We start from the raw sequence: 27,616 nt of genomic DNA on the forward strand, positions 1-27,616 counted from the left end.
AGGGAAGGACCCTTCTCTGGCTGTCAAATCGAGTACCTGAAAAAAGTGCGGTTTGCTGGAACTAAAATCCGTTGTTCACTAATATTAAGCTAAAGAATTTGAACTGAATAGTAGGCAAAAAGAATCAAATTTTTGAGCAAGTGATAGGATCTAAGCTGAATCATTGCCCCAAATCTCTTATTCCAGAAATGGCATCCAGGGTGGATACAGGAAGAGAGACCACAGTCTTTTAAGTAAATTTAGGAACCAATTATAATAGTCCAAGCTATTCAAAGACTTTAGAAAATATTTCAATTACAAGACAGATGATGAAGAAAGACAGACCCAGAAAAGAGGCAATGTCAGTGAAGATGAAATGTAGACAGAAGGCATGAAGAGAGAGAGGGAAAGAATATAAATGGATATTCAGAACATTCTGACGGTGGAATTAAAAGGACTTAATGGATTGGGCAGGTGGGGGTAGGGGGCGGATAGGAAAAAGAAAGGGAAGAATTGAAGACGGCACTGAGGCTGGGATGACTGACTTAGGAAATAGTGGTGGTATATTCTTTCTCCAGAGACAGACAAGCAGTGTGGCCCAGCAGGCAGGAAAAATGACTAGAAAGAAGCTTTAGTTTAGAAGCTCTCTCTGAGAAGCCACTTAGCTTCCCGGCTCCATTTCTCCAGTACTGTAAAATGGAAGCATTTAGAGAAAAGGAATTAAATGCTGGACCACTGTGGTGTCAAGAGGATTCAGAATGAACTTTAGCAAGCAATGGGAAACATGGGTCTGGCGCTCAGGCGAAAAGCAGTACCGGATGGACAGAGGACCACCAGCACCGAGGAGACGGTCAGAAGAGGCCTCTGAACCCTGCGGATGCGCCACACACACAGGAGAGGCGGCGGTGGGGAGCTGAGCGGTGTGTCGGTCTTAGCAGGAAGGGGCGTCCTGAGATAGTGTATCGTAAGCAGATGACACACCACACTGGGAGAAAGGAGATGTGTTCCATTTTCCATTGCCAATCAATCCCCCCAGGGATTGATAAGTGTACGGAAAACAGAAGCCTTTATGCAAACTTTCCCTACTCCGTCTGAGAAGCACTGATCCTTTGCTTTCATTTTGGTGCTGACCAAAGTCCTATTTCAAAGGAGCTTTAAAAAATACATATATAACTCCAGTTTCATAAAGACAGATACTTCAAAAGCTAAGCTTTTGTGCTGAAATTCTACCTGGCTCATTCTTCTATGATACTGTAAAACACATAGCTGATTGTCCAAGTTAGCCCAATAAGAAAGTCGGCTTCATCACAACAAGACTGAGAAATTGAGGTCCAGACAGGTCCAACGTAAACTTAATTGGAATGACTTTCTGAAATGCTTTCAAAAACTAGGATTTCATTAACCCACAGCATATACAGAAACACAGCTGGGAAGCAGACATGATGCCTGTGGTTAATGCTCTAAAGGAAACGCCCTCAAATCTTTTCTTTGAAACTAGTTACATGAGACAAGAGTTCAAGATCAAGAGTTTTATACATGGGATCCTCTGGACCTTTCTAATTCTCACTTCAGATAAGACATGTCACTCTCTGACTATAGAGAAACTCTTCTCTTTTGGTTCCTACCTCCTACAGTTTACCATCTCACAAGCAGCTGGGGCTGAATGATCCCAGTTTAAAGCAAAAGCCAATGCAGAGAGTGGATTGCTCTTGCTCATTCTCAAATAGGCAGCTACTGAAATTGCAAGCATTGCAAATTCAAGGGAAGTCTAACTTTCAAAAGGCTGCGACATTGTTTATGGTCATAACTACCCAGAATTACTATTAATATATCTAAAGATTAACATTTATTCAGAATCTCCCATTTTCTTAATGATACAGAAATATTAGCTTAGGTTAGAAATTTTAAATTATTTTGAATGAAATTTATCATAGGTTCCCTTGGATAACAGGGTTTTGGCAAGAATCCAGGGCTAGTAACTGACTATAGTTCAGTGCTGGACCTCACATCAGCCTAATTTTCAATCCCTGACCAAAATAACCAGAACAAAGCTACTCAGCCTCTCCCATAAGAAAAACTCCCCAATCCAAATAAAAATATTTATCAAATATGCATCTTTCTATTTAATCATACTGCTAAGTCACTTCAGTCGTGTCTGACTCTGTACAATCCCATAGACAGCAGCCCACCAGGCTCCCCCGTCCCTGGGATTCTCCAGGCAAGAGTACTGGAGTGGGTTGCCATTTCCTTCTCCAATGCATGAAAGTGAAAAGTGAAAGTGAAGTCGCTCAGTCGTGTTGGACCCTCAGCGACCCCATGGACTGCAGCCCCCCAGGCTCCTCCGTCCATGGGATTTTCCAGGCAAGAGTATTGGAGTGGGTTGTCATTGCCTTCTCCGCTATATAATCATAACCTCCCACCAAACAGTAGCAAGATGCCTGTATCAGAACATGATCAGAATGTCAGAATCACTGGCTGCTAAGCTTAGGACAAATGACATTCTTCACTGACATGAAAACATTTGGGAGTAGTGACTTCCACCACTAAGGACACAAAGAGAGAATGCTAACACATAGCATTTTAAAGAATCTATGATATACTACAGTCCCTAAACTGGCTCACAATTGCTCTCAGCATGCATAAAACTCAGATTTTTATCTGAACTCTTAAATGACTGAGAATTAATTAACTTTGATGATTTGATATAACATGGAGACAATCTAGAGGCGATACCAAAATCTTGATTTTCTCCTTCTCTAACATTTGACAAGTGCACCAACATGCAACACTAGCTTAATTCTTGGGGGAAAAAAAAAAGTGTTTCTGATAAAAGTTTTCAAAGGAGGGGGAATTTTAAGCCACAACACAAACCAGTAGGTTAAGAGGAATCAGTTAACATGATTGTGGAGAAACCTTTGGATACTAGTAAAGCAATGATGTGCAGAAATGCGCCCTCCAACTCACATAACACTGGAGATTTCAAACTGTTGTTGCCTATTTGGCAGTACCTATTAGGATTTAAGATGCATACATTTGACTCAGCAATTCCACTTATAAGAAATCTGTCTTCCAGAAATAACAGCATAAGAATATTAAAAAAAAAAAGTATGTACAAGGATTACTACAGAACTATTCATAAGTGCAAAATTTGGAAAACTAAAAGTTCACCAATAAGGGAATGGTTGGTTATTCAAATTATAGAATATTCACACAACAGAGTATCATGCAGGCATAAAAAAGAATAGACGTTTATACCGGACCTGGAAAGATACTCAAAATAAGACTGTTTAAAAATACAAGTTGCAGATTAATGAAGAAAGAACAAGTCCATTTTTGTTTTAATGTATATATATTATAATATATTAGCATAATACAGGGAAGGATTGGAATATAACTGATAACTGGCTGAAATGATTAGCCTCTGGGACTGGGAATGAAAGAACTCAAGAGAGGAAAAAATCATTTTCCACTTTCTAAGCACAATGGTAAAATTTAAAACAAAACAAATTCTCTAATAAAAGAAAAATGTAGAAACTATATATAAAACATAAAAATATTTCATACCAAGAGAGTAATCTCATATCATTAGAGAAAAATGTACATTACACACTTATATACCCAATCTTAGGAATGTTTCCTTCTCCTGGGATCTTGTCAAAGACAAACTATCTTAAAAAGACTATCTTAAAAAGACAAACTATCTTTTCAGGGGAACTCTGCCCTCTAGTGTACACTGAAAGAAGCTAAAGCACAAGAAGCAACTAAAATCAATAAATTCATGTTATAACCAAAATATTTCCACTTCATCCCTATAGCATCACAACTCTCTCCTTAAATGAAGGCCTCCATGTATCTTTTCCAAATCAATTTCCTATTATCGCACCAACTGAACTTCACAAGAGTCATAACTTCAGCTACCTACCCTTTCTATGCTTCCCTACACTCCAAGAAGCACTCAAAGCATCTTCCTTCCCTATTTCACACTAAGAGAAATTTGGCACAATCAAGGGTATAGGAATACAGAAAAATAAAAAATTTAAATTTTATAACACATATAGGTATCTGGCTCTTAGACTTGTTGCTGCTTTAACTCAAGGGTAAAGGCAAAGTTTTTAAAAAGGAGGTTGCTCTGTGGAATAAAGCAACTCCTTGATAGGACTTTCTAAGATCACTAGAAGTTGTTCAACTCTGGGCAACCTGTAAAACCAAAGGGACATTTCCTAGAGGCACAGTATTTGTTGTAAGCATTCAATCCCATCCTAGTGACTACAAAGGAAAAATGTCCTTACTTTGCAGCTTTTCTATGTTTGGGTTCTCATTTAGATGCATGAATTACTTGATCCAAATGTCAAAAAGTCTCCCAGAAAAGTGAAGGGTGGGGTGAAAGGAATATCATTAATCTCTCCAGTCATAATTCTTTCAGTTAGTAGCCTGACCTGGAACAATCTCTTCAAATCAAGAATGTGCATGAGATGAGATCACCTGTAATAAATTCAAAATATTCCAAGTAGTCATGGGGAAATCTTAAAAGAATTGTTTAATTTCAATTTCAAATCCACTTACCCTATACCTGCAACAACTCTAGAGTATACCTAAAATAAAATTTAAGAATAAGCTAAAACCAAATGAAGCAGAATATAAGCATCCATTGAAGAACATGTAGGTGAAAGTCTGTACAGGGTTTTCTTGCCCCAACAAAAAGCAGCATTCTGGAGCTGATAAGTAAAGTAACAGCAGTACCAGTGAGGCTGATAGAATCAATCATTTCCTCTTGAAAGCTGTTTCTAGATAGTCTTATTCGGGAAGAAATGGTTGCAAGAAGAAATGACCTTAAAACAAGCCAAACAAGGATATCTCCTACTTGGGTCCCCTGGAAGCTTTCCGCAGTGTAAGATGCAGACCTCAGCAGGAGTCCACTGCTGCTGCTGTTCAGTCGCCAAGCCGTGTCCGCCTCTCTGCGGCCCCAGGGACTGCGGCACGCCAGACTTCCCTGTCCTTCACGACCTCCTGGAGCTTGCTCAAACTCATGTCCATTGAGTCAGCGATGTCATCCAACCATCTCGTCCTCTGTCGCCCCCTTCTCCTTTTGCCCTCCATCTTTTCCAGCATCAATCAGCCTCTTTTCCAATGAGTAGGCTCTTTACATCAGGTAGTCCTGAAGTACTGGAGCTTCAGCATCAGTCCTTCCAATGAATATTCAGGGTTGATATCCTTTAGGATTGACTGGTTTGATTTCCTTGCTGTCCAAGGGACTCTTAAGAGGCTTCTCCAGTATCACAATTTGAAAGCATCAATTCTTCAGTGTTCAGCCTTCTTTATGGTCCAACTGTCACATCCCATCCATACATGACTACTGGAAAAAGCACAGCCATGACCATCCAGACCTTTGTCGGCAAAGTGGTGTCTTTGCTTTCTAAATAAAGCTGGAACTCATTTTTAAAATGTGCTAGCTCCTTCAATTTCATGAGATAAGGCTGAGATTAAAATATAATACAGGAAACCCGACTAGTCATGGTTAATGAGGAAAAGGCTTACAAAGGAAACGGGATTAAATAGTCATCTCACTTCCTTCAAAGATAACAAAACACAAAATAGCTTTAAAGGGTCCTTCATCAGTTATAAAGCTGAAGAGATACTTTTAACAAAAAAGGTTCAACTGAAAATAAGGAGTGGTTGTAAGGCACAGTGGCTGGAGTTCAGGTTTTGGTCTCACGTAGAACTAGACTGGAATCCAGGCTTCACCATCCATCCACTACGTACTTTTAACAAATTAAGAGCACCTCCCTGAGTTTCAGTTTCCTGATCTGTGAAATGGGCACAAAGTTAGCACCTATCTCTTGAAGTGTCCATGGGGAGTAAATGAAATAATAAAGGTACATTTAGGACTGTGTCTTAACTCTGGTAAACTATCAATAAACAGAAACTACTTATCCTTTCAAAGCAGATAAACGTCTAACCTACAATCTGAGAAGGCAGTAAATCTGATACTTAATCTAGAGAACGAGCTGGTTCCAAAAGGCGGCTGACTTGACCATTAAGGGGGAGCACGGGGCCCAAGCATGTGACTACAGGAGCCAGGCAGGCAGCAACACCGAGGAGCGTGAACGGGAACGGGCACAGCCCGTCGGCTCTGCTCCAGTTCCCTCCTGCTGTCAGCAAAGAGCGGGGGCAGGGGCACAACCTGCTTCTGAAGAAAAGCCAATAATCCAAGGTGTTGTGCCAACTCTCCTGATTTTTAAATGCTGGTCAAATAAAACATCCAAGGACAGATCCGATTCATCAGCTGTCAGTTTGTGAATGTCTACCCTGGAGGAGTCTCAAACTGGAAAGTGAAGGACCCCAGCTCCCTAAAACAGCATGCCACAAAGGGGACACTACTGGCATTTTGGGAAAGAAAATTCTCTGCATAAACTGTCCTAAGCACTGCAGGATATTCAGTACCCCTGAACCCCACCCACTGAGTACCGATGGTCTCAAGTCACGTGGCACCAAAATCTCTCTCTCACCACACGCTCCTGAACACCCTCTAATGGCAGAACCACATCCACCAAGAGCGACGAATTCATATCCAAGCGTTAATGGCAAAGTCATGAGCATCTATTTACAAACAGCAATAAAACAGGGGCAGGGCCAGCCCTGAGTCAGCTGAAGTAAAATCCCAAATTATCATCCAACAGGAAATCTCACTAAGTAGAAAGCTTAGAGCTGGCTGTGGGAACAAACCAAAAGTCTTAACCTCTCTCCTTACGTCCAACATGAACTATGACAAAAGGAAATTGCCTTATCTTTTATCTAGCCATTTCTTTTATAATGTTATTGGACATTACAGCTTTCCACCAGTCTCTTTTTCCTACAGCAGAGCTTATAGAACTACACATGCTTTAAAAGAAATCACGGTCAAAGGAACCTCTTGGTAACACGTGAATTCTCCTCTTATGGCTCCTTGTCCTATCCAAAGCTGTGTCCAACTTACCACATGACTCAGAAATCTCATGCCCAGGTTCATACACATATCCCTACAAAAACTCGTACATGAATGTGTGTGTGCGCTCAGTCACTCAGTCGTGTCTGACTCTGTGTGACCCCAGGGACTGTAGCCCACCAGGCTCCTCTGTCCATGGGGATTCTCCAGGCAAGAATACTGGAGTGAGTTGCCATGCCCTCCTCCAGGGGATCTTCCCAACCCAGGGACCAAACCCAGGTCTCCTGCACATGAATGTTTAGAGAAGGATTATTTGTAATAGTCAAAAACAGCAAACAATCCTGTGTCCATCAACTAATGAATGAATAAACAAAAAGAGATACAGTCATACGAAGGAATATTATTCAGCCATAAAAAGGAATGAAGTACAGACACAAGATTGGGCCTGAAAAACATTACGCTAGGGACTTCCCTCGTGGTCCAGTGGTTAAGACTCCGAGCTCCCGAAGCAGGGGGCACGGGTTCCATCCCTGGTTAGGGAACTAAGATCCCACAGGCTACAGAGTGCAGCCAAAAAAAACAAAACACATCATGCTAGTCAAAGAAGCCAGACACAAAACAAGAAATGCTGTATGATTCCATTTATATGAAATGTCCAAACAGGCAAATCTAGACAAAGAGATAGATTAGTGGTTTCCTGGCGGTGGGGAAGAGAGAGGTGTACAAAAATGGAGACAGACAGCATTTTGGGGGAAGTGCTGCACAATGCTGAATACACTAAAAACTAAAAATGGCATAACTTAATTGGTAAATAAATACAGTTCAATATAGCTATTTTTAAAAAGAGATGAGGTACATCCAATTTTAAACTATTAAGCTAATACTATTTGTTCTCTTAAAAACGAATATGAAAGACATCACAGGTCATGTCTAGAATGCCCACTTTCTTCAAATGATCTTAATTATAATAATTATATACAAATTAGAAATGTTAATAAAATATTTGTAAATATATAAAGATTATAAGTATATAATTAATTGTATGCTGCTAAGTCGCTTCAGTCGTGTCCGACTCTGTGTGATCCCATAGACGGCAGCCTACCAGGCTCCCTCGTCCCTGGGATTCTCCAGGCAACACTGGAGTGGGTTGCCATCTCCTTCTCCAGTGCATGAAAGTGGAAAGTGAAAAGTGAAAATGAAGTCGCTCAGCCATGTATGACTCTTAGCGACCCCATGGACTGCAGCCTACCAGGCTCCTCCGCCCATGGGATTTTCCAGGCAAGAGTACTGGAGTGGGTTGCCACTGCCTTCTCCAATTAACTGTATAATTATATAATTATGATTATAATTAATTATAATAATTACTATAAGCACTTACTTATGATATTTATTCTTTTGAAACAAGCTGATTCTCTTCTTCTGGGAAGGGTCCTTCTCTGGCATTCAGTAACCTCATCATGTATAACTACTCACAAGCCCACAGGTACGTGCCACCTGATCAGGCATTTCATAAGAGCATCAAACCTGGAGGTGAAGTTAGATTTTTGAGGTAGCCTGTCTTATCTTTTGCTACTGATGTAAATATATTTTTTGTGAATAATTCGGAGGTCCTTTCTTCACTGTCAGGCAAAAAACTTGGAATATAATTTTATCTAGCTTTGAGATGGTCCTCTCAATGGAGAAGGCAATGGCAACCCACTCCAGTACTCTTGCCTGGAAAATTCCATGGATGGAGGAGCCTGGTAGGCTACAGTCCATGGGGTCGCGAATAGTCAGACACGACTGAGCGACTTCACTTTCACTTTTCACTTTCATGCACTGGAGAAGGAAATGGCAACCCACTCCAGTGTTCTTGCCTGGAGAATCCCAGGGACAGGGGAGCCTGGTGGGCTGCCGTGTATGGGGTCGCACAGAGTCGGACACGACTGAAGTGACTTAGCAGCAGCAGCAGCAGTAGTAGCTTTGAGATGCTCCTCTCAATGTGACTGTAACACTTTAAAAGTAAAATGGCCTAAAAAAATAAATCAACATACATCAGAAGTCTGACTGATCAATAATGAGATTCAGATCAAAATTAAAAACTTTTCCAACCCAGTGCTGTGGCTATGTTTGATTTTTATTGCTTGAAGTAAAATGCTCAATGATCTCTATCAAAAGACTATATATTGAAACTCAAAAGTCAACAAGGTTTTATTAACTCATGTCCAAAGAGTTTGGGAGAGATCAACGGCTCAGACAGACCCTGCTGTATGAAGTGAAGGTCCTGGGGATGGATGGCTCAAATACACTCAGTACCAACAGGTCTTCAACCAGCAGTGTGACACTGTGAGGAATCCTCTCTCTTCTATTTTTGGGGCAAACAGTGCTAACCTGATACCACCCAGGATGATGTCTGAGACTCAACAATGAAGCCTTTTTTTTTTCCCTCAACAGATCGAGATGACAACACAAAATTACACAGGAAAATGATGTCTTGAACCCTTATGTTTTACTGGTTTAGATCATTTTCAGTCTATACAGAGGAATCTAAAACAGTAAGCCCTTAATCAAACAAGTTAATGGCTCTGGCTGGGATCATAAACTTGAATGGGACTAATGGTTGCCCACTGTTGGAATCGAGTAAGTAGTAAATGCTGGGTTGAAGACAAGCAGTGAATGTACCGGCCAAACACCCACAAACACTGACAGAAGCTGGATTCAACTGGTTACCAGGGCTGGAGGGACGTGGAGGGTGAGAAGTGGATCGAGCACTTAGAGTAACAGGACTCGGAGAATCCAGACACGGCAGGAGGAGCGTGGTGCTGCTTCTACCAACTGCAGAGTTAACTGTCATCTCTGATTCCTGCCTCCAGTGAAAACTGGATGTTTGGTTTACTCTATCCCCAAAGTATAAACTTCAGATTTTTTAAGCCAAAGCAGTGTACTATTTTAAACATGTGGAGGAAATGCATTTTCAGTTACAAATGTTTGCTCCTGTGATTCTAGCAAAGGATGTGGGACAGGATGTTTTACTCTCCTGCTCTGGTTTTCCTGTATTGCTTAAATCTGTTTAGAGAAGAGAAAAATAAACAAACAATGTGTTTCTCCTGGGCAACCTCTATTAACTGAAACAATTCCAACATTGAAAAAAAATTTTACTTCGTTAAATAAATTTCACTTAATAAATCTGGTTATCTCCTGTAGACTCTTCTGCAGACTTTCCACACCATGTGTGTGCAGCCTGCAGCACATACTGATGTCTGCACTGATAAAATGTTGCTAGACACCTCAGATCAGCTGAATTCCTTTTGACCCTGTCTTTTCCCAAGCACAACGACCACTGCGGACATTTTTGAGATAAACCTCAGAAAAATTATCATGTCAACTTTGAAGGTCATCTTCTGGATTTATTGAGACATTCAAAGTCAATGTATCATTAATGAAATGTGTCCCTGTTTTCATGTACAAACTGTGAGGACTTTTTTACTCAGTCAGACATATCCTTGTAATCTTGTTATGTTTCACTATAGCTTTCAAAGAAGCTCAGGTTCCACTTTACCCCGTCACGAAGGAGTGAGTTCATTAACCTGCTAAAGGATACGTCACCGGCTGACCCATCTGGAGGCCCCTGCGTCCGTCTCCACACTGCTCCTTGCCCCAGATGCTGTCCTGTATGGGTATATCGACAACAGACTCTCTGCTTGGTCCAATCTTAGTCAGGCTCCTTTGAAACCTCTTCTCCATGAGGTCTCAAACTTGGCCCCCCTCCTTGTTGGGCTTGCAGAGCTCAATTTTAGCAAGAATCCTGCTAAATCAGGTTAAACAGAATCGCCCACCCATGATAGCTGATCACGCTCAGTACTGAACAGTTTCCTCAGTTGCCACCTTTGACGTATAAGTCCTTGGCCTGCCTTCAATGAGAACCTGTCGCCCTCGGCACTGGCCCATCCACAGACGCTCCTCCCAGCCCTCACCTGCTCCCTGGCCACAAACCCCAGCTCTTCGCTGCATGCAAAATCAAGCCTGAAAACTATAACGAGGCACACACGAGTCAGAATGGTCATCATTACAAAACCGACAAACAACAAATGCTGGAGAAAGCGTGGAGAAAAGGGAACCGCCTTGCACTGTTCGTAGGAATGTAAACTGATACAGCCACTACGGAGAACAGCAGAGCTTTCTGAAAAGACTAAAAACAGACCTACCATGTGACCCAGCAATCCCACCACTGAGCATACACCCAGAGAAAACCATCATTCAGAAAGACACATGCACCCCAAGTGTTCACTGCGGCATTATTTACAATAGCCAGGATGTGGAAACGACCTGCACACCCGTCAACAGAGGAATGGATAAAGCAAACGGGGCACATCTATACAATGGGACATTAATCAGGCAGAAAAAGAAAAGTGAAGCCGAGTCCCGTGTAGAGATGGCTACGGACCTAGAGACTGCCATACACAATGAAGCTAAGTCGGAAAAACAAATACCGTATATTAACACGTACGTGTGAAATCTGAAAAAATGGTACAGATGATTTTATTTACAAAGCACAGATAGAGACACAGATGCAGAGAACAAACATAGGGGATACCAAGGGGGTAAAGCGGGGGGAGAGGATGAACTGGGAGAATGGGACTGACCTATACACACTAAGACACTATGTATGAGACAGGTAATAATGAGAACCTGCTCTACCGCACCAGGCACTCTACTCAGTGCTCTGTGGAGACCTAAATAGGCAGTAAACCCAAAAGAGGGGATACATGTATACGTATAACTTTGCTATACAGCAGAAATTAACACAACATTGTAAAGCAACTGAACTCCAAAAAAATTTTAAAAAATAAAAAGTTAAGCCTGATCTTTCTCCCCTACTGTGACAATTGTTAATACCTACTGTAATAATCCTGAATAAATCTTCCTTGCATTTTAACAAGTAGAGGATAATTTTTTCTTTCATGAGCCTCATTGGCCAATGGAGTCCCCAGCAGAGAAAGGATGGAGGGAGGAATGGGATATTTCGTTATTTATTCCCCTGGATGATCCATCGCTCAAGCAAAGCTCTCAGCTCCTGACAGGAGGTCCTCCTTATCCTCACTGCCACAGGCTGCTCCCTGCCGCGCCCCTCAGGTCGAGGGGTGGTGATGGAGCCTCATTATTACTAATCCCAAGGATACCGCACTCTCACTATCTGTGCAGTCTTTCAGTACACTGTGAGTTCTTAAAATCTCCTAGAGGTGTCCCAATTTGAGGATGCCATCTGTTTCCTTCTGGTTCCCACTAAAACAGCAGGTTTCTTATCTTTGAAAGGTTAGTAGCTCTTTCTAAGAAAGCAAGGCATGAATACAGAATACAGTCAGATTTTCATGACTGACTCAGTGACTTAAACAAGGTGACCTTGCCAAGATGCCACTTCTGCCTCCTCTGGTTATCTTTAGAACTATGGTAATAGTATTTTCTGAAACATGTTGTTTCCAAGTGGAATCTCAAGAAACACCCAAGGAAGCTAGAAATAAAAATTATGCTACTTGAAATTAACTATGCTAGAAACCTAAAGCAGAAGAAACTCTGACTTTATTTCCATCCAGCATTTAATCCACAGTAACATTCACAGTAACACTTTCAATAAATGCAAGAGGCATTGTTTAATAATACCAGATACAAGCCTGTTGACCCAGAGATAAGCCTGCAGAAGGCTGATTCTATATGTAGTCTAGCACAGTATTAGTTAAATACAGGTTGTAAGAGATTGTGAAATTGATTCAATGGGTTATAACATTCTTTCAAAAGACATATACTATACATAGGTCTCCCGCATTGCAGGCAGATGCTTTAACCTCTGAACCACCAGGGAAGTCCTAATAATCACATAATAGACATAAAACAGAAGTCACCATACATATCTGTATTTATGGATAGACTAAGTCATAATGTGGGGCCCTCCCTGGCGGCTCAGACGGTAAAGCACCTGCTTGCAATGAGGGAGACCTGGGTTCGATACCTGGGTTGGGAAGATTCCCTGGAGAAGGGAATGTAGAAGAGAACTCCACTCCAGTATTCTGGCCTGGAAAATTCCATGGACAGAGGAGCCTGACAGGCTACAGTCCATGGGGTTGCAAAGAGTTGGACACGACTAAATGACTTTCATTTCACCTAAGTCATAACGTAAGATGTTTTTCTTATTGTGAGTGGCAGTCAAAAAAGTCTGAAAGCCACTGGTCTGCAGAGAACCCCTCTCAGACAATATAATAACTAGAAAGCCAAAAGCATGCAGTTTCAGCTTAGAGCCTCCTATTTTTATCTCAGCCCTCGTAAAAACACACACACACACACACACAAAATAAAACTTTACCGTTTTAGGGGGAAAGGACGAAGCAAAAACTGAAAGGTCAGCAAATCAACTATAGGTGACTTGTTCCACCCTAAACATCTCAAGAAGAGAGAGCTCCGCTCAGGAGTCAGAGGTGATCAGCGCTGTGATGGGACTGAGTGGCCCATGTTCACTACTCTCGAGGTGAATGCCCTGACTCCTACTTAACTGTCACCTTTACTTCTTACACGTAGATTAAGAAGAAAGAAATTTTTCCTTCTTCCACGGAAAGAATTCTAGTCTTCAGCTCAAAATAACTCATGTACTATGGAAAGTATGAAGGGAGAAAAACTGTTAAGTTCTTGACAATGTGCTAATAAAATTATTTGTAAGTCAGCCTTGACCTTTTTTTGTTCTTAGGAGATTCTTAGGAAGGAAGTATTCAACTCAAATCTTTATTACATGTTATGATGAACTGCTGATATTTACACTCAAAAACCATTTTTTAAATGTGAAGTCTACTCTATGTTCACCTCTGTGGCCAACACTGTAAACCAGGACTTTGCTCAGAGTCAAACAAGAAGCCTGCATCCTCCATTCTGCAAGTATTTTTCTCTGCATCCTCCATTTTGGCAGGTATTTCAGCAAAGACAGAAGAACAGCATTCCTGCTCTCAGGAAAGGAGCCATGAGAGCTGCAGGTGAGGGCGCCCCTGTTGGGAAAACAGCTTCTCCCACGTGCCAGGTACACCTGGGCCTGAGACTAGGCGACTCACCCTGACCCGGCAGGAGGTGATGGCACTGCTGAAGGGACGTTAGACTGGGGCTTTTCTTTCTCATTTTGCTTGAAGAAGGATTTGGCTTCTTTAGATGTGGCATCCACTTCCTTAATCACCCTGTATCAAGGAAAGAGACACCAAGTTTACAAGCGGAAGAAAAGGAGAGAAACAAAATCTAATAAAAAAGGCATAAAGAACCAAGGAAAAAAATCACTGGGCTTTCTGTAAGCTCTGGCTGCTGAGTGTTATGGTTAAAATTTACTTCAACAGTTCTAGACAGACATTAGCCCTTATTAATTGAAAAAAGGAAACACCAGCAGATGGAAGTCTGATGTCTCTCACACCCCCTCCATCACTTTCTGTCACACGACCGTCACCCTGAATCAGAGCTCACGTGAGATCACCAAGTGAGGACTGAAGGGCCTCCCACTGCACCTCACGCGCATATTAGTGCTCACGCTTAAGTCAAAGTGGGAACAGGGACGTGGAGTAATTGCGAGGAACACACTGGCATTATTTTAAGGAGAAAAGCAACAGTATAAACAATTGGGATAACCCTATAGAAGGCTCCTGTTCTGTTCCTAAAACAACCCAAAGATGAAACAAAATTCCTTAAAACTAGCTACATAGATAGTGATTCAGGAGTGAAAGTTACCCGATTGAGAACCCTGTCCAATTTCAAATCTAAGAAAACTGCCCTCAATAACACTGAGTCCTAAAGGATCAAATGAAGATATGAATTTGATGCCAGAAACTTCAGATAAAGAGGGGAAATGCCTTATGTCTGCCTTGGGTTTCCCAAGCGAATACAAACGTCTGAGGAATTTTGTTTAACTGCAATCTGTCTGTCGGAGGGTCCAAGATTATGGTGTTATTTTGAGTGTTCAAACAGGTCATTCACAATAATGATAGACAAATCCTATATTCCAGATTTGCAAAGAACAGAAGTCCTTAGCTTTTCTTTTTCCTTCTAGGCTTCTTGGGACTAGAACCAAATTTTTATATTAAGAATTATCTTACTCTGGTACTATTTCACCATCACAGGTAGTACAAAATGAGAGTTTTACATTTAAGAATCTTTGGGATTTCCCTGGTGGTCCAGTGGCTAGGGTTCCATGCTCTCAATGCAAGGGGCTGAACGTTGATCCCTGGGCAGGGCACTGGATCCCACGTGCCACAGCTAAAAGATCTCACATCCTGCAACTGTGTGGATCACAACAAACTGTGGAAAATTATTAGATGGGAATACCAGATCACCTTACCTGTCTCCTGAGAAACCTGTATGCAGGCCAGGAAGCAACAGTTAGAACATGGAACAACAGATTGGTTCAAAACTGGGAAAGGAGTACATCAAGACTGTATACTGTCATCCTGCTTATTTAACTTATATGCAGAGTTTGTGTGTGTGCTCAGTTGCTCAGTCGTGTCTGACTCTTTGCAACCCACGTTGCCCGCCAGGCTACTCTATCCATGGGGATTCTCCAGGCAAGAATATTGGACTGGGCTGCCATGCCTTCCTCCAGGGGATCTTCCCAACCCAGGTATCAAACTCAGGTCTCCCACATTGGAGGTGGATCCTTACCATCTGAGCCACCAGGGAAGTGTGAAATTCACATTTCACCATGTGAAATGCCAGGCTGGATGAACCACAAGTGAGAATCAAGACTGCTGGGAGAAATATCAACAGTCTCAGTTATGCAGATGATACCACCCTAATGGGGGAAAATGAAGAGGAACTAAAGAGCCTCTTGATGAGGATGAAAGAGTACAGTGAAAAAGCTGGCTTGAAACTCAACATTAACAAAAGTAAGATCATGGTATCTGGTCCCATACTTTCATGGCAAATGGAAAGGGAAAAAGTGGAAACAATGGCAGATTTTATCTTCTTGGGCTCCAAAATCACTGCAGATGGTGACTGCAGCCATGAAATAAAAAGATGCTTGTTTCTTGGAAAGAAAGCTATGACAAACCTGGACAACATATTAAAAAGCAAAGCCATCATTTTGCCAACAAAGATCCGTATAAGTGAGAGATATGGTTTTCCCAATAGTCATGTAGGGATGTGAGAGTTGGTCCATTAAGAAGGCTGAGCGCCAAAGAATTGCTGCTTTTGAACTGTGATACTGGAGAAGACTCTTGGACAGTCTCTTGGGACTGCAAGGAGATCAAACCAGTCAATCCAAAAGGAAGTCAACCATGAATATTCACTGGAAGGACTGATGCTGAACCTCTAAAACTTTAGCCACCTGATGCAAAGAGCTGACTCATTGGAAAAGACCCTGATGCTGGAAAAGATTGAAGGCAGGAGGAAAATTGGGGAACAGAGAATGAGATATTTAAATACCATCACCGACTCAATGGACATGATTACGAGCAAACTCCAGGATAGAGTGGGGGACAGAGAACCATCGAGTGCTATAGTGCATGAGGTCTAAAAGAATCAGACTCAGTTTAGCAACTGAACAACAACTGCTGTCCTAAGAAAGTCTCTCCGTAATATGTCAAGAGTTAAAAACAGAGGGAGAATCTATATGATAGATTAGACCATTATTCCCCAAATAAATACTCCTTCCCTGTTGACCAAGAAGATATTCCCCAAGCCCCACAGATGATGAGCTTGGATATATGACCTCAGTGGTCAATGAGATGTTAACTGATTTGAGAGGAAAAGAAGCTTTAAACGTACTTGTGCTTTTTTACTTGTCCCTTGAATTCCTCCCTTTAGCCATAATAATATACCTCAAGAAGCTGCTGGTCTAAGACAGCGGAAAGACACACGCTGCAAAAGTCGCAACCCAACCAGCAGCTTGGACATGAGCCTAGATGAACTGAACTCCAGATATCTAGAAACACATGTGTAACAACTAAACGGGTATTACTGTATACTACTTTTAGGGGGAATGGTCGGTAGCATTCCTGTACCAACAGCTAACACATTTACAATTCATGAGTAAGAACACTGATATCTAAGGAGCTAAGTTACTTGTTCTCATCTAGAGATTAAGCAGCAATGCTAGAGAGAATCTTTTAACTCTACTTTCCAAATATGGTTGCCATAAAATTTCCCAGCTCCCATGCTGTCCAGAAACTGACACTACCCCAGTGAAAAGAGAGGGTATGTCTCCCCACTTGGAACTGAGCGGGCCTTTGTGGCTGCGTCAGCTTACGAGGTTCAGGGGAAAGGGCACTTCTAAGACTTGCTGAGAAAAGTGATACAGAGCTTCCAGGTGGCTGTCTCTCGGAATGCACCTCTAAAACCCCACGTTACCACATAAAAAGTCTGTCTGCCTTGAAGCCTCCATGCTGGAGAGAACACATGGGAATACCACAGGGAGAGAGAGATATCTAAGGAGTCCGTTCCAGATCCCAAGTGTTTGAGTCTTCCTGGCCCAGACACCAGACAAGGAAGTAATTAAACCATCAAAATGGTCCCAGACCAGCCACTAAGCCCAACTGCAAGACAGGCTCTGCATGAGAGCCATCTAGCTGAGTCCAGCCACCCCGTAATTAAGAGAGATTATGATAAAATAATGGTCTCAAGTGGCTAAGTTTTGGGGTGATTCCTTACACTACAATAGAAAAAAAACAAAATAAACTTTTGTCCAAACCTGAGAGTTGCAGAGTCCAAGAATACTGGCCTGGAAAGTTGCTTTAAATCTCCTTGCCCTGGGCAGGATCTGCGGAGACCTAAGATGGTTCATGAAGAGAAGTGGGATCTTTCACTTGGAAATGGTGGTCTGAACACATGCTCTACTTTCTATTTCCTACCAAAACCCTGCCAAATAGTGGTAATAAATTTACAAAAGCAGAACTACACAAGGATAAGAACAGGAATAATAAGAGAAAGATAGCAATTAAACTTTTGAAGGTAGAAAGCAAACTTGGTCTGCTCTCTCAAGCTGTAGCCATGTGGAATGGCCAATAAACAAGCCATATCACCTACAAAGGTTCAGGAAACTGAGATACCAGGAACCTTTGAAGGTGGAGGAGAGGAGTGGGGTTAAAACCAACTGAATGTCTGTATCAGGAGCACCTAGGTCCCAGATTCCCTTCTCCACTGGGTACCACAGGCTACTGACCCCAACCAATCCAGCAGAATCCATTACTTGGCAGAAAGATGAGAAACCACCGAAGTTCTAGACTCAAAGGGCAGGGCTGAAGTTTCAAGACTCATTCTCAAAACAGACAAATTAAATGAAAATGTATCTACTCAGATTTCCCGTGCCACAACCCCCCCAAAGGTTATGTGTTCCCTATGTGTTCGCATGCGTGTGTTATTAGATGGAGCTGCCACCTCACCTTTCCTGGACTTCGCACCAGTAAGAAACAAACGTGCTATGCTACTGACGTCCTGGGTTTACGCCACTTACTATTACACCAATTTAACTGACAGGAATTTCAGAATAAGAGAAAATATGGGAGGTTATCAACAAAAAGAAAAATTTCCTAGAAGGATGAGTTTCCACAAAATGGTTGTTCCACAGAACATCTGACCCAGCAATTTACTTTATTTCTTTATTTAAAATAAATATTTTGACCGTACCAGCCATCTTACAGGATCTCCGTTCCCCGTCCAGAGATCAAATGCAGGACACAGCAGGGACAGCCTCAAATCCTAACCACTAGGCTGCCAGGGAACTCTCATGACCCCACAGTGTAGAAAGTCCCACATCAAGGCACAGCATCATGAAAGTTCAGAAGGCTAGTGATGAGAGAAGATACAAATCATGTGCCCCCAAATTACAGGGAGAGTAAAAGAAGCCTTTATGCAAAGTATGCTTTGTTTTCTTATTTTACCACAATATGAACAAAATGTTTCTGCCAGCAATCTAAGACAACTGAGTGGACATTATCTAAGAGAGCAAGCTAGGTGCAGGCACTGTGTTACACCTGAGACACAGAAAAAGCTGTAACATGGTCTCTGCCTTGACTGGCGCACAGTCCACTGGGATAACCAATCACGAAAACAAGTCGTAATGAAATATGATACATGGTAAGTGCCATAAAGCAAGCAAAGAAAAAAGGATGAGCTGTGGGGAAAAAAGTATAAGGAAAAAGTATCTCTATAAATTTATTACTGTCAAAATCTTATTCATATTCACTAGGGAAAAAACTTCTATCAACTGGAGTATTTCTCTCAGGGATTCTGGTAAAGGACACAAAGGAGTACCAAGCAGACTACTGCACACTGAGGCTATGTCTAGAACTCCAGTTTAACAAGCAATGAGAAGAGATCTGCAGGAATTCCCTGGCGGTCCAGCGGCTAGGATTCAGTGCTCTCACTGCCAAGGCCTGAGGCCAGTCCCTGTTCAAGACACTGAGAGCCCGTGATCCATGGGGGCAGCCAGAAAAAAAAGAAGGGTGGGGGCAGCTGTCAAAATATCTTCAAGTAAGAGAACAGTTAAATTATAGACCGTTTCTAATACACAAGAGGGATCCCTGTGAGGAAAAGGCCCACCAACAGCAACAGCTAACTGAAGTGCCATCAGCAGAAATTCCATCTTAACTTCATTTTCACTTAATCAGAACTTCCTGAAAAGTCTTTATTTAGCAGAAACTTTCCATGACTGGCCTCTTCCAAAAGGTGAATCATTTAGGAAAGTCTGAGCTAACTGGCTCAGCTGGTTATACGATAAGGAAGGGTAAAAAAAATTACTATTTTCCCTCACTCCCCAGTGTTAACGAGCTACACACTTTCCAAGTGGAGAAAACCTGAAACAAAAGAGCAAAAGCTCAAAATTTAGCATCTAAAACACATTAAGAAAAAAACTAAGACACCAGTCTTTGCTAATGCTACCTTATGCTTATACTTATAAATTCTTCCCAGTCATTACAGCTCTTTCTCATGTTTTTTTAAGATGTAGTAATGCTCTTAATTGACATAAAGACAGAAAGAGCAGAATAATGACATCAGGAGATTAAAAGATATGCTCAAATCCATTTACCAAGTTTGCATCAGTTTAAATTCAGGCCCTCCAAATTCTTACATAATGTTCTTTATAATACATAAATTTAACTATAAATACTTTAAGTTAAAAAAAAATGCTGCCAACATGCCAATTATTATCAGAATTTTTGTTTAGGAAGAAAAATTCCAGAGAACTTTCCCTTAGCATGTTATATGTCTCTGCAATATATATGTTTAAACAAATAAGCATATATACTACCTTAGAATATAAAATATATAAATATGTGAGTGTGTATATTTATTGGGAAAAAAAAGCATTTCCTTATCCATATTTGTTTCTTTGATAGACACTGGGCTGCCCTCTTCTGACAAATGACAGAAACAGCAGGCTCCCTGCATACTCATCCAGTATTTAAAATCATGATGCATTTGCTTAAAAAATGAAATAGGGGAAAAAAATTTTTTTAACAAAATTTGTGTCAACTATAAGTATTAATAAATCCACAAAGTTTAATTCGGTTAGGAAATTTAATGATTCTTCATAACAACAGTTATTCACCAGCTTTTCTTACTCCGTCAAGTCAATGGTAGAGTTATAATAAATCTTTCTCAGATATCCTGTGTGACACGTGGGAAACAATGCAAGCCAAGAAAGATGTCCAAAAATGTAAAACCTATATTCCTAATGATATATTACATTTTCCGTATTTTCTGTAGGACTTCCAAACATTAGAGGCTCACCATCAGTGTTCTACCACCCTCTGTTGGACAACTCAATAGTTCCCAGTGGATTTCTGGCAGCAAAATACATGCTTAATTCACACCAAGATTTATTTAATGGATCCCAAAAAGGATTATAAGGGAAAAGACTGTCTTTGTAATGGTGAATCCCTACAGATATTGCCTAAGCGGTCTAACTCACCAGCACCAGTGCCGGGTGGTAATGATGTGACGCGCTGAGGAGGCCAAATCATCACCAGGGTAGTAGTTTTGTCTAAAGTGATTAACAGGAAGCTAACCATGAGGAAACAGCGCACCCGCCGAAACTGAGAGACATTCTGCCACACAGACGGGCTCTTCACACTAAATGCAGAGGGTAATCCTGGACTGAATTTTGGACTGGACAAGAAATACAGATACTAAGAACACTTTGGAATAACTATGGAAAGATCTGACTAGAATTGTACATAGAGCTACCAAAAATGTGAGCTGCAAACTACCTGCTACTGGTCTAACGAAAGACAGGAACAAAAACTGTGAGTATTTAAAAACTCGCCCAGAAATTTGATAATGTCATAATAGTCAAGATATGAAAGACGCGCTCACAGCATTAAACAGAACATATACCAATTATTGCAAAGTACTCACATGTGACATTACTGCATTAGTCATGTGCAGTTAGACCATACTACAGTGAGAAAGTTTAGGGTTATTTCCTCAATTAAAACCCCAAAATGTGATAAAATGTAAGCATTTCTCTTTACAAATTGTTATTTTTATAATCATTTTAATTTTTAATAACTAAGAAAGTAAAACTGTTATAATTTTTTAATCCTAATTTGCTGATGGCAAAAAAAAAACCCCCACACTGTATGTCTCTGCAAAAAAAAAAAAAGCTCTTTTTTTTAATATCTTTTCTGAATGCAGCAGAAGTAATAAACCACACGATGATAACAGAAGTGACTTCAAAGAAATGAAGGGCAACTGAGGTGAAGCTGATTTTACTCTATGAGCCCTCACACACTGGGCTTGGTTTTCGATCATACAGGGCTTAAACCACAGTGAGTTCTTTGCAGAGATGTTTTAGCTAGTAAAGCAACAAATTCACAAAAACTTCTGCAGCATTTACATATAAAACATGACTAAATAAGCTCAAAATCAAAAGAATTATTTGAAAGAAACACTACTAAATTCAAAAGTCAATAGAAACAGATGCAAAATTCCATTCATTAGCATTGTGGCCTTTTGGGAAAGAAGTACTTTCTGTTGCTAAACTAAACAGAATAAACCATTCCTAGGACATTAGTAAAAGACCATATCAATGATGTTTGCTTGGAAACCTTGGTGAATCTGTGACAAAGAAGGTAGTTCAAGTTTAACTTTCCAATGACACCATGGCTTGAAGTATTTGGTATCTAGCTTATGATAAACTATGACAAAGTTAGTTAGCAAAGTGTTTCTTCAATGCAATTTGAAGAATGACAAATTACTGCTGATATGAAAATTATTTTAATATCTGTGATTTAAACATGAGGGTGATATTAAAAAGTCTTTTTTTAAAATCAGTTTCTTGTTAATAAACATTAACTGACAGCGATCTGTATAATAAAAGTAGGATCAGATGACAACAGATGAAATTCGAAGTGTAAGTGTTTGCAAGAACAAGTTCCGATGACACAGCTGCAGGACAGGGAAATAGTTTAGATCAAGGAGTCTGTGCTAGAACATAGATCAATATACTGCTTCCTTCACTGAGAAAAATCTTCATACAAAACAAAAAAACCCCACTATTCTGAGCACAGTAGGAAAGCCTGTGAATCATGTAAAGGCAATGCATTAAATTTAAAAGACTATATTTGGTAAACTGAAAGCTGATCATAAATGTGGATATATTATATATGCTGAGGTACAATGGTTATGAAGAAAGCGCGATACGAATGTACCACAGAAAAAATCTAGTGCTTCCAAAAGAGAAACAGCAACCATGTGGTCCCCAGTGTTAAACATCTCAATTAGACAGTAAACATGCTTATCTGTCTGCTTTGTTCAGTGCTTTCTTTAGGCTTTGTTTTGTTTTTTTGAGGGTTGGGGGGCTGTGGCAGGAACCTTGAAGGAGATTAAGTTTCCTGACCAGGAATTGAACCTGGGCCCTCAGCCGTGAAAACAGAGTCCTAATCACTTGATCGTCAGGGAATTCCCAGTTTGGTGTTTTCAACAATCTTAGCACTTTCATACAAGGATGAGACTGAACATATTTTTCAGAAGCAAATAAATAATAAGAGCAAAAGTGAAAAATAAAAGCCTGAAGAACAGTACCTGCAAATTAAGATGTTTGATAGAATATTTTGAATTGTATTTTCCATAAAAAAAAAATCCACACATAGAGAATTCATGCATCCAGAATTCCTTTTTCCCATGAAATGACTTAAATTTAATTATATAAAAAATTTAATTACAACTTGACAGGATAAACGACTGGAACTGACTACTGATGGAACATGTAAGATGAAATCAGAAAACACAGTTATTACTAATCATTTCATGGGGGACCTAAATCAGATCATTACTCTCTATGCCTTAGACTTATATAGTGCTGTACATCAATTACTTCTTCAATAAAACTGCAAGAAAAAAAGTTATTAATGACTTCATTTGGAAAAAGTAAAAATGAAAATCCTGAACTCATTGAGAAATGACTGCCTTAAAATCCACACGTCCATCTCCATTAATTTTACATTATTGCAGATTATTATTTAAACTATCTGCAGTGAAGGACTTGGACATAAAACTTTCAACCTGTTGCAGAACAGTATTATTGTAAAACACAATCAAAAGAAACTATTAGAAAAATAAATTTAAAAGAGATACAATACAGCCTTTTGAGACGGATTTCTTTATGATGAATAATATTTTTTAAAAAATTAAAAAGAAGACAAGGAAGAACACCAACACAGAAACAGTAATTTACAAATACATCATCCTCTAGGAGTAGGGCTGTCACCAATCCCATTTAGACTAGATAATTAACGAGAAAGAAATAAGCTATTTTGACACATTAAAAACTGGAAAAATTAATATAAACAGTACTTTTTCAAAGTATGTGTCTAGATATTAAGAACTGATACTCTACTCTTAGTTTCTTGTTTCAATTATATAATTAAAGTGGATTCCTTTTATCAATCACTTACACTCACACTTTCAATGACCAACATGTAGAGTTACTGGAAATTCCCTGGTGGTCCAGCAGTTAGGACTCAGTGCTTTCTGCACTGAGGTTGGGGTCTCAACCCCTTGTCCAGGAACTGAGATCTCACAAGTTTTTTTGGGGTACAGCCAAGGGGAAAAAAAAAAAAAGAATATAGTTGTATAACTCTTTTCTCTCTTTTCCTTTTCTTATTTATGTTCATTTTGATTGTATATACTGAAATGTAACTTTATATCTGCATGTTAAATCTCATTGTTAAAAGTGTGAGCTTGCATTTTGTATCTTTTTAACATACTTTTCTAATTCCTTTTGCTGTGTTTTAGGAAAGTATTGGTCTGCAACAGGCTGAATATTTAAAATCAGGATCCTTCACTAGAGTGAGTTGAGAGAATAATCTGTATTAATGTGAAATCTACCGGATGTGAGAATTACACTGAGTCACCATGGAAAATATCTTTGTTCTTAGGAAACAGGAATGAAGTATTTAAGAGTGAAATGTTGTGAGACCTACAATTCTTAAAAGGTTCAGACAAAACAAAAAGAAATACTGATGCAGGTGGGGGAGAAAGAGGCAAAACATTTACAGGTGGTGAATCAGTATGACAGGCATATGGATGCTCATTGTAATACTATTCTTAGAACACTTCTGTAAGTGTAAAATTTTTGAGAAGAAAAAAGGAGAAAAAAAATAAAAAATAACACAAAAAGAGTGGAAATATCTATGTATGTGTGCTGAGTACTCAAGTCGCTCCAGCTGTATCCAACTCCTTGTGACCCCATGGACTGTAGCCTGCCAGGATCATCTGGTCCATGCGGTTCTCCAGGCCAAAATAATGGAGTGGGTTGCCTTGCCCTTCTCCAGGAAATATATACATATAAAACTTAATTCATAGCAGAAAGTAACACAACATTGTAAATCAACTGTATTCCAATTAAAAAAAGAGCCACAACCACCACCAACAAAAAAATAATAAAAGTTTTCCTTCACATCATTTATAAAACAATGCCAAAACTTTTTCCAAGATATATTTTCACTAGATGAAACAACTGTTGGAAATTAGATATTATTTGTTTTTAAGAACATCAACTTTAAGGAACATTACTGATGCAGGCAATTCATTTGTTCTCCTCTAGTTCTAAATTACAAATCTACTGTTTTCATATCAAATTTTTTTTAAATGGGAAAGAGGAAAATTCTAGGCATGTGGCTCTCATCCAAAACAACCCGAGTATTAAGTCTGTACTGTTTTGCTAAACTAGTAACAAATTTATGAATCAATTGAAACAAATAATATTGAGATGAGGAAACAGCATCAGAATTAAACTTCTCTCCTAGTACTTTAAACTGTCACCAGATTTCAAACGTTTTATTGGGGCTTATACTTCAAAGTTAGGGAAAGTACTGAAGGGAGAAAGAGCCCAGATGCAAAGCACGGTGGCAAGTAAGTGTAAGCAAACAGCGCTCAGTTTGTTGTTTTTGTTCAGCCAACCACTCCATGCTGCCCCAAAACTATATGACCATACATGAAAGGACATTCTCCTGCTCCCTGATGATTAATGGAGCCACTGTTTTCCTTGAGTTCAAATATAACTCATCCAAAATATTAAGATATGTTGGAAAGAAGACAGATGTCTAACATCATTTAGACAGATGTTCCTTTTTAGGGGCTTGCCTCTCTGGTAGTCCAGAGGTTAAGAATAACCGTGCAATGCAAGGGACACCGGTCTGATCCCTGATCTAGAAAGATTCCACATGCCTAGGGGCAGCTAAGCCTGTGCATCACAACTAATGAGCCTCCACTCTAGAGCCTGCGCTCTGCAAACAGAGACGCCACAATGAGAAGCCTGAGAACCGCACAAGAGAAAGCTCACATGTAGCAAGCAGACCCAGCGCAGCAAAAAAAATAAATAAAATATATATTTTTAAAAAAATGTTTCTTTTCAAAAGAACTAATTTTGGAAAAAAAAAAAGAACTAAGTTTGAAGTTTGTGAATGTCATCTTACCTGACTTCTTCACCAGCAAAATCAAACACCTTTGTAATTTTAACTTTTTCTGCTTCTTTAGGTTTCTCTAGCCTTTCTGCTTTGACCAAATGACTTGAACTTGTCTCTTCAGTCTCCTCTCCTGTCTATGAAAAAAGAAGTGTAATAAATTTCACATTAGGATGAAAACTAAAAGATCCACCCAAATATATTGTTTCCGGCTAGTCTTAACACGTGTTTCATCTCTAAACACTTAAATACTCACTGAATTGATACGATTAGAAAAGCTTATGTTTTCTCCCACAGGGAATGCTTTACTTTTCACTTAGTAGAGTTACTATTAAAAAGCAGCTAATCAGATTTCTGCTGTAAGCCTCAAACCTCGGTTTGTAAATTTAAAAAATCTACCTGGGAAATTTCCAAGAAGCATTCATCCTATTCACCTGTTAACTTACCTTAACGTGTGTACTTGCGGGCACTTTTGATTTCGGGCCTACATCATTCAGGAAGCTGGCCCATAGTTCATCCTCCTTCTTCTTCCTGGCATCCTCTGACTCAACGCCTTTTTCCTGCCCTGTTGCTGCATCTTCCTCCTCACCACTACTTCCTCCGGATTCCTCGTTGGCATCCTCTTCGTCCTCTTCTTCTAGTGAGAGGCCACCTTGTTTTCTCTTCCTAGTCACCAACAAGAAGGAAGAAGAAAGATAAGACAAACAAGCAAACTAATTTCAGTTATTCCTTCCTGAATTCCAAACATGTTGGAAACTTCAGAAAACTTTTAAATCGGGATGGCTGACTTAAAGGACTACTTACCTCACCGTGCGACATGGTGAGTGGGAGAGGTTAAGCTAAGATTTTGTGGAAGAAAAAAGAACTGAGCTCTTAGAGTTACCATTTTCCAAAAACACTGAGAATCAAAATCTACTCTTCTACTTCTGAATCAGGACTAGCTATTCTCACCAAGAAAACACCAAAAATCACCTCAATCAAAAAGAGGGCTCTAAGAACATATATATGCCAGATACTTTTAAAAGTCACTCCATTTGGAGAACAGATATTGAAGAGAGCCTCAGATTTATTCTTTCTAGAGTTCTGAGGGAGTAGGGAGTAGAGAATCCATGTTTCTTCCAACTTTCTGAAGATATGAAAGCTGGAATACAAAAAAACTCAAGGACAAAAGAATTGAGCCAAGACTTAAAAGAGCAAATTGTTTCCCAAGACTATTCTGACTTCAAGTGAATCATCTAATACTCAAAATTCTTCTACAATCTGCTTTTTGCTTCAATGCCCAGGAAGACAGAAACACCAATCAAAAAGAATAAAAGACTTCTACTGAAAGACTCCCTTATCTGAGTTAAGTAACTCGTGAGAACTTTCACACTTTTTTGTTGGGAGTGCAATTTAGTACCAGGCTTATAGAAGGTAATTTGCCTATACCAATATATATATATATATATATATATATATATATATATATATATATATATATTTTTTTACTACATATAACCCTGGGTCAAACAATTCTACTTCTCCACGATCTGATTTATAAATATACAAGTGTATAAAGACAAAGAATATTCATTGTAGTCTTATTTGCTGTAGTAAAGGTAAGGACAATCTAAAGGTCTCTCAAGGAATGTTTAACCAGAGTAGAGTCTATCCATGAAATGCAACACAATGCAGTTACCAAAAAGAAAAAGGCACAGTAGGTGCACTGCTGCAGCATTATCGCCAAGGTGTGAAATGAGGAAAGCGACAAAAGATATGCAGACTACACTATTCATACTTTTTTTTAGAGGAGGAGGTACAGCGTATTCTCTACTGGTTC

General features: G+C 39.8%; 1 protein-coding gene across 2 annotated transcripts in view; it reads right to left on the reverse strand.

Annotated features, from left to right (window-relative positions):
- Window positions 1-27,616, reverse strand: part of LOC138419484 (craniofacial development protein 1) — a 127,273-nt gene that overhangs the window by 66,483 nt on the left and 33,174 nt on the right. The window contains exons 3-5 of one of the 2 annotated variants that reach the window (XM_069552381.1): window positions 26,244-26,463; window positions 25,810-25,934; window positions 13,969-14,088 (exon numbers count right to left, since the gene is read on the reverse strand). In XM_069552381.1, coding sequence (XP_069408482.1) covers window positions 13,969-14,088; window positions 25,810-25,934; window positions 26,244-26,463 — 465 coding nt within the window. The remainder of the gene's footprint in view (window positions 1-13,968; window positions 14,089-25,809; window positions 25,935-26,243; window positions 26,464-27,616) is intronic. The other variant, XM_069552382.1, reaches the window with a different exon arrangement.

Source organism: Ovis canadensis, chromosome 14 (genome assembly GCF_042477335.2).
Source record: "Ovis canadensis isolate MfBH-ARS-UI-01 breed Bighorn chromosome 14, ARS-UI_OviCan_v2, whole genome shotgun sequence".
Classification (NCBI taxonomy): domain Eukaryota; kingdom Metazoa; phylum Chordata; class Mammalia; order Artiodactyla; family Bovidae; genus Ovis; species Ovis canadensis.